The sequence below is a fragment of the Lactuca sativa genome, chromosome 4 (genome assembly GCF_002870075.4).
Source record: "Lactuca sativa cultivar Salinas chromosome 4, Lsat_Salinas_v11, whole genome shotgun sequence".
In the NCBI taxonomy this organism is placed as follows: domain Eukaryota; kingdom Viridiplantae; phylum Streptophyta; class Magnoliopsida; order Asterales; family Asteraceae; genus Lactuca; species Lactuca sativa.
Genome location: NC_056626.2, coordinates 70,229,628 through 70,237,871, shown reverse-complemented (window position 1 = coordinate 70,237,871; position 8,244 = coordinate 70,229,628). Strand labels below are relative to the sequence as shown.

At 36.1% G+C, this 8,244-nt stretch overlaps 1 protein-coding gene across 2 annotated transcripts; it reads left to right on the top strand.

The window, feature by feature from the left end:
* The first annotated feature begins 2,169 nt into the window (after window positions 1-2,169).
* Window positions 2,170-8,044, top strand: LOC111896019 (zinc finger protein ZAT9). Of its 2 annotated transcripts, XM_052771365.1 has the most exons (2): window positions 2,170-3,864; window positions 7,848-8,044. In XM_052771365.1, exons 1-2 carry the CDS (start codon window positions 2,407-2,409, stop codon window positions 7,926-7,928), a joined length of 1,539 nt encoding a protein of 512 aa, XP_052627325.1. In that variant the 5' UTR covers window positions 2,170-2,406; the 3' UTR covers window positions 7,929-8,044. The 2 variants fall into 2 exon arrangements, with proteins under 2 accessions (XP_052627325.1, XP_023747819.1); XM_023892051.3 differs by lacking the exon at window positions 7,848-8,044 and having other exon boundaries at window positions 2,170-4,017.
* Window positions 8,045-8,244: the final 200 nt, after the last annotated feature.

Below are 8,244 nucleotides of genomic sequence, written 5' to 3'. Positions count from 1 at the left end.
GAACAAATTCACATAAGCAATATCGTATAACCAAATTGATTAAAATAATAAAGGTTACTTTGGTAACAATATTATGTCAATCACTAACAAAAAAAAATGATTGCTAAATCACTAATGTTGGTGATATATACACACAAAGAAATACATACAAATCACCATATTATGTCATCTGATTTTAAGAAATAAAATGTCGGCAGGATCGAGAAGAGTAAAGTAACATATATCTTAAAGGTATGTTTTAGTTCGAAAATCAAAAGAAATAAAATCAATCCAAGTTTCTGATAAAAGATTCGAGTTTGCTCTAATACCAATTTTTGGTTATTTTGATAACCAAAACATAAACACGGAAGCATAAACTTTGGATCTTTAATCTCGAATTTGATTAAAAGAAAACTTGAACATTAAATAACGATTAGATACATGAGTTCATTATAATCTTCGAATCTGAAGAACTAGGTTGGGCTTTCCAGTTGATCTCAAGAGCTCTCTCTAAAATCCATCAGCAAACCTTAAACAAATTTACATGTGCATTTTCGTGTGTGTCGATCTGCTCCTCATCACATATATTTATAGATGGAGATAAACCCTAATGTGAGAGATGGAAAGGATCTTGAAGATCTTGAGTCAAACAGAGAATTCAACCCACAAGGTAAGTGAATATTCTATAAATCGGTTCATCAACAATTTATATTCTTACCATAATAACTGGATTTAATGATAACATTGCATATATATATATATATATATATATATATATATATATATATATATATATATATATATATATATATATATATATATGATGTGATCCCAAAATTATCTAAGAGTTAGTCATCTAAGTATGTTTTGGCCAATTTAGTCTTAGCATGTTTTGCGTCATTTTTGTCTCAATGCTGATATTTATCTCTAAAAAGGTTCTCAAAATAATATTTTATGTTTTATATTTAATTGTAGCTTAATAGAAATACATCTTGTTTTCTATGAGATTTATCGATCCAAGTTTTACTATAGAACCAAAATTACATATGTTACACAATTTGCAAGTGGAACCTTGGACAAATTCAAAAGACAAGAGTTTGATTAAAAAATGCATAACTATATGGACCGTTTTGGTAATTTCTTCTAACTTTTTTATAAGTTTCACTACATTATTAGAGTGAATTTCAACACCTTATGCGTGTCCTCTATGACATCTGATCTGATAGAATTTATTTATGGGAAAATGATTTATAAGCCCAACGAAGTTTTCAAACTGTTCAAAAAAACCTCAATCATGTTTTATTTGTCCAAAAAAACCCAACAAACTTAACATTTTGTCTAAAAAGCCCAACTAAGTTACAATTTGCTGAAAGTCAAATAAGAGAAATAGATGACGTGGCTTATTATCGGATCGGAAAAATGACTTGTTAGACCAACAAAATTTCCAAAACGTTTAAAAAACTGAAATCATGTTTTGACTATTAAAAAAAACCCAATGAACTTAACCAAAACAAAATTGGGATTTTTTTAATGGTTTGGAACTTTGTTGGACTTTTTAGACAAAAAGTTAAATTCGTTGGGTTTTTTTAAACAGACAAAATATGATTGAGATTTTTTGAATTATTTGAAAACTTTGTTGGGCTTTTAAGTCATTTTCCCTTTATTTATTTATTGTGACATAGTTGTTTTATCTTAGACACAACCTATCAAGACTTGATAATAAAAACCAATGGTGGCCGTAACAAGAGGTTGAAATTCACTAGATTGATGTAATAAAACATAAAAAACTGAAAATTTTATAGATATAATTAAATATTATGACTTAAAATCAAATTAAGAGTTCTCAATTATCATTTTATGACCATAACCCTAATATCAACCACCCACTTTTGGTCCAAATAACCCTCTTCAACATAAGAGTGGCATGTGTAACTTAGGAGTGGTTCATAAGAGTAATTACTGTTTGTTAAAAAAGGGGTAAGAATGGTTGTTAAAATAGATTAAGAGTTTAATATGGATAGATGATTGGTTATGAGGGGCTTCTTTAAAAGTTTCCCGATGGATAAAGGAGGGTGTGAAATGTCCTATTTCCTCGCTCTCCGTACATATGGTTAGAACGGCGGCGCCACCATTACCACTACAAAATATGAGTGGTAGAAAAAGTCTCTGAAAATCATACCCTCCTTCCACTTGTCACACACACTCAACTCACACTCCATTCTCTCTCGTTCTCTCTCTCTCATACCACAAACCATTACTCTAACTAAAAACCAGGACCAACCTTCTTTTCACCATACAACTTTACAACAACTTCAACTACAAGAACATAACTCCACCCTCAATTCTTTTGCTCACTTCGATCCCCTTTTTTTCTCCTTTGTTTTATTGTCTCTATGTTTTTCTCTCTCTTCCTTCTCTTCATTCTTCATGGCCAGTGCTGATGATCAACACACGAATTTCAAGCATTTTTGTCGAATATGTAAGAAGGGTTTCATGTGTGGAAGAGCATTAGGCGGCCATATGAGAGCTCATGGTATTGGGGACGATACGGGGAATCTTGACGATGACGATCCACCCAGCGATTGGGAAGATAAGCAAGGAAACAAGAGAATGTATGCATTAAGAACAAACCCAAATCGTTTAAAAAGTTGTCGGGTTTGTGAAAATTGTGGAAAAGAATTCTTGTCATGGAAATCGTTTCTTGAGCATCGGAAATGCAGCTCCGATGATGGTGAGTCTCTAGTATCGTCTCCGGAGTCAGAGGCTGACGATGACGATGGTTATGATGATCATCACGGTGGCCGGAAAGATTGTGGTGGTGGAGCAAGTGGGTGGTCGAAAAGAAAAAGATCTTTAAGGGCTAAAGTTGGCAGCTTTAATTCAATGTGTCCATCTAGCGAAGATGAAGACCTAGCCCTAGCGAAATGCCTGATGGAGTTATCGAACGCTAGGGTCGATCCGGTGGAAACCGACGCGGAAGACTCATGCGCCTCCCCGACTAGGGAGGAGCAACGGCGGAACCCTATGTTTACTACGGCCGCGTTTCTGTCACCTTTTACAAGACCACCACCACCTATAGATAAAGCAAAAGGTGTAGCCACCACCCCTAAAGGCATGTTTGAATGTAAAGCATGTAAAAAAGTGTTTAATTCTCATCAAGCATTGGGTGGTCACAGGGCAAGTCACAAGAAGGTAAAAGGATGTTTCGCAGCAAGAAACGATCAGTTTGATGACACCATTGTTGATGATGACGTCATCACACACGACCAACTATTTCCTTCACCAAAGCCAATCTCGAGCTACCAAGTCAATCAAGGTCCAAGCGCAGCGACTCCTGTCCCAGCACCGTTGGTCGGAGCCGCAAGAAGGAAATCCAAAGTACACAAATGCTCGATTTGTAACCGGATTTTTGCCTCCGGTCAGGCGCTAGGCGGACATAAGAGGTGTCATTGGCTTACATCTAACATGTCTGATACGACTTCTTTAGCAAAGTTTAACTTCCATGAACATATTGAGCAACTCCATCGACGAGCATTGGCGTTACCTTCACAAATACTTAACAAATCCAAAGCCCTCGACCTCAACCTCCCAGCTCCGGCAGATGACATTGCCGGATTAAGGAGAGATCGGCTGAGATTAGAAGTTTCTACAGAGATCAATCTACATTCATGGAACGTAGATCATGAAAATGTTACAGATGGAGATGGAAAAGATCAAAACAGAACCGGTGATCAACAAGATGATCAAAAAAACACAAGTAACCTTGAAAAAGAAGCAACAACGACAATGGAGGATGATGAAGCCGATAGTAAGGTGAAGTTGGCTAAACTGAGTGAGTTGAAAGACATGAGTAACGTCAGTGGGAGTTCATCTTCATGGTTGCAGGTTGGGATTGGTTCCACAAGTGATGTTGGTCCTACTCATGATCCATAATTTATTTTTTTCTTTTTTCTTTTTTAACCAAAAACAAGTATATACATAACTCAGAACCTGTAATTATATATCCATTCAACAAGCACATAATTTTTTTGATGAAGATGATACCACTCCATCTGCTGTTGTAACTTTGATTTTGTGGGGCGGTTCTCTTGGTGAAAATCAATGTTTATATGATTTATACTTTTTTTTTTTCATTTTTCATATCTCTTTACTTTTTTTTTTGTCCAAATAAATATAGAGTTATTGGTTAAATATATTTGAAATGTTCTTAAATAGAAGCAGAAACAGAAGAATTTTGTAAAGTAAAACCTGTTCTAGGCTTTTAGCTATTTGCATATGTCAAAACCACCCAAAGAAAACATCATAGCATATCAAAAACAAAATTATTACATCTTAAAACCAGGGTGTTCATCAATTTAATGGAATGGTTTATTAGGCATCTCCAACCCACCCCAAACTCCATTTTTTCTCCATTTCTTCTTCCATTCTTCTCAAACTCTATCCCATTTCCACCTTCATTTTTTGATATATGAATAAGATTCCCCCACGAGAAAATACTATTCATATCTCCAAAAATGAATGTGAAGTTTGGTTGTTAATTTTAATCCCTTTCATTTTTATTTTATACATTTCTAGTTTATTTTATCTACTAATTATAATTTAAATGCAATATTTAATATTTATAATATCAAGTTATATACTAATTTATATTAAGTTAAAATATAATATATATTTGTTAAAATCTAATTAGTAGAGGAGTGTATTTGATAATATATATAAGTTATAAAAATAGAATATTCTACGAATATATTTTTTGGGGGTAAAAAATTGGATAGAAAATAGAGTAGGGTTGGAGATAAAACATTATTTTCTCTATTTTTTACTCAATTTATGGGGGGAAAATAGAAATATGTTGGAGATGGTTTTAGGGCATCTCCATCCTACCCCCAAACTCCATTTTTCCCTCATTTCTTCCCCCATTCTTCTCCAACCCTACCTCATTTTCAACTCTATTTTTGGAGATATGAATAATATTCTCCCATATATGGAGATATATAGGGAATATTATTTATATCTCCAAAAATAAAGATGAAGTTTGGTTAGTAATTTTAGTCATTCTTATTTTTATTTTATACATTTTTAGTTTATTTGATCTATTAATTATAATTTAAATATAATATTTAATATTTATAATATCATGATATATACTAATTTATATTAAGTTAACATATAATATATATTTGTTAAAATCTAATTAGTAGAGGGGTATATTTGACAATATATATAAGTTATAAAAATAAAATATTTTAGGAATATACTTTTGAGATAAAAAATAAGATAGAAAATGGAGTAGGGTTGGAGATGAAACACTATTTACTCTATTTTTTACTCCATTTATGGAGAAAAAATAAAGATGGGTTGGAGATGGTCTTAGTTTAGTATGTTTGGTTCTAGATGTTTTAATATAGAATTATGGGTCCCTATGCTTTGCATTTTTTCCATTTTAGACCTTTTTATTTCCAAAGTAAACCTAAATTTACTGTATTACTTATAAATTGATGATGAAACTAGTTACCAAAATTGATGATGAAACTAGTTACCGAACATAATACTGACGAAAAGTGTTGCCCTAAATTAGCGACGAGATTGTGATAGAATACCGACAAAAGCAAAATCCGTCGGTAAATATCGACGAAATAGCTACGGATCTAAGAAAAATATTAACTTATTTATTTTCCGTCACAATCTGTCACTAAACATTAGAACTAGAAAAATGAAAAAAAAGCTAGGGGTAGTTTCGAACTCACGTCTACCATGTACCATATCAATCTCTTTACTATCAGGTCGGGCATGCCACATCTACTAACAGGGGATACTTAATACGTTTTATCCATTAGCTATTTTCTTTCTTTTATTATTATTATTATTATTATTAGTAATAACTAGAGGGAATTTCGTAGCTTCACTACGGGTCAGGAAAATCAAGGATTGGAGATGTGAGCATATTAGATACATGATTTTGCAAAACATATGTAACACCCAAAATCAGAAAGGTCAAGAAAGGAAAGGAAAACCATAAGTTAAAGAGGGTCGACTCGTCGAGTCCAGGGAGGAACTCGACGAGTCGGAGCGGGATCCGGGTGTAAAGTAAGTGACCGACTCGGCGAGTCTGCTCTGAAGAGAAAAACCCTAAGTTCGGGACTTTGTGCACTATTTAAACGTCTCATTCTCTTCCTTAGGGTTCCTTTACAGTCTCTCTAACCTAGAATACCAAACCCTATCCGCCATAATCCTTTTTGGAGCAAGATCTAGTTTTGGTGAAGGAAATCTTGAAGTTTTAAGGTTTGGTTAGAGAAATCCGGATTATACTTCAGTGGGAGGTCATTTTGGAGGTAAGGAATCGTTATCCTTGGCCTTCTCCTTTCTATTTCAACTTTCATGGAGTTTTAGGGTTTGGTTAGAGAAATATTTATGAGATCTTGAAGCATGAGTTAGATCTGGAGTTGAAACTCCAGATCTGAGTTCTATATGAATCATTTATGCAGAAAGCCTTTCTAGCTGTTATGCAAAAGCCTTTCCCCAAGAGTTAAGTCCCTTTCTAGCTTGGTTTTGGTATCATGAGACAAGAAGCACGTAAAGGTAGCAACTTTAAGTTGTTAATGGACTCTAGGAACCCAGATCTATTGTTTGGAGCAAAGGAGTAGCTCTGTGACTCGAGATTATGAGAATACACGAAAGGACTCGGCGAGTCTGGGAGATGACTCGGCGAGTCGGGCTAGATATCAGACTTAGAGTCGCGTAGGAACTCGACGAGTCACATGGGTGGACTCGGCAAGTTGGATGAAGATAGGCAGGAACTCGACGAGTTGGAAGAACAACTCGGCGAGTCTGTTGAAGATTGCCTTAAACTCGGCGAGTCTGTTCTTGGACTCGGCGAGTCTGGTCGCAGAACCCCAAACCCTTCTAGTTAATACTCAGACCAGTGAGTTGAGTGGAGACTCAGTGAGTTGGACAAGACATAACTCGAAAATCAGTAGACTTAGTGAGTCATGGGTTGACTCGGCGAGTCGAGTCGCGAAGGAGAGGGTTTTTGAGCTTATGAACTCGGCGAGTCAGTAGGCTGACTCGGCGAGTAGGGTCAACCTGGAAGGTTGAGTTTGACCAGAGTTGACTTAGTTTGACTGTTGAAAGGCAGTTAGGCTAAGTGTTATATTTGGTATTAGTAGATCGGGGAGTTTTTGGAGCAGCAGTTCGAGAGTGTCTGATAGCAGTCAGAAGGGTATCAGCAAAAACTCCAGCAGTACAGGTGAGTTTCCTTCCAGTAAGAACGGGTCTAAGGCCACAATGCCGACCTGTTTAGTTAGCAGTAGTTTCCGGACTTTAGTCTGATGTAGTAGTTAGTATGTTGGATGCCTTTGTGGCTCAAACAGGATTTATGTGTTATGTGTCCCGGGCTATGACCCGATGCAGTATGCAGTATATGTGTTCATGCTAGTTGATATGTTTATACTATGCTATGTTGAGTTAGTTCCGGACTTCGGTCCGATGCAGTTAGTCCGGACTTCGGTCCGATGCAGGGGACAAGGTCCCAGTCAGTTTCCGGACTTCGGTCCGATGCAGGGGGCAAGGCCTCAATTAGTCCGAACATCGGTCCGATGCGGGGGACAAGGTCCCAATCAGCTTCCGGACTTCGGTCCGATGCAGGGGGCAAGGCCCCAGTTAGTCCGGACTTAGGTCCGATACAGGGGACAAGGTACCAGTCAGTTCCGGACTTCGGTCCGATGCAGGGGGCAAGGCCCTAGTTAGTCCAGACCTCGGTCCGATACAGTGGGCAAGGCCCAGTATGTGCTTTATATGTTTGTATGGTATGTGGTAGTTTGGGGGAGCTCACTAAGCTTCGTGCTTACAGTTTCAATTTTTGGTTTCAGGTACTCAAGTTTCAAACGAGGAGCTCGGAGAGGTTGCAGTGCACACACCATAGTCAGTTAGCCTGGGATGTTTTACTCTGATAATAAGTTTATGATTTGAATTAATACTATGAAACTATGTTACGAATTATGAAACGGTTTTTATAAATATGGTTTTAGTAATGTTTTAAAAGAAATTTTTAGTCATGAAAATTGGATCGTTACAACATATCGATTTAGCATTTTGTTATGCTCTAAAGCCCTAAATTTTCTGACTAATTTATTGTCCAAGTCCATTGCTAAAAACAGACATGGTGGCACATTAGTGTAAACAGATTGCTTATAGAAGTGTTTGAAAGCTAAGCGTTCAATGCAAGTTTCAATCTTGCAAAAAAAAATTGCATTATAGGTACCCTAT

Bases quoted from the DNA above. Each gene is read 5' to 3' on its own strand.
- LOC111896019 (XM_052771365.1), top strand. From the start codon at position 2,407: ATGGCCAGTGCTGATGATCAACACACGAATTTCAAGCATTTTTGTCGA. The intron at 3,865-7,847 runs GTTGGGATTGGT...TTTTGGTTTCAG, and splicing joins GTTCATCTTCATGGTTGCAG to GTACTCAAGTTTCAAACGAG.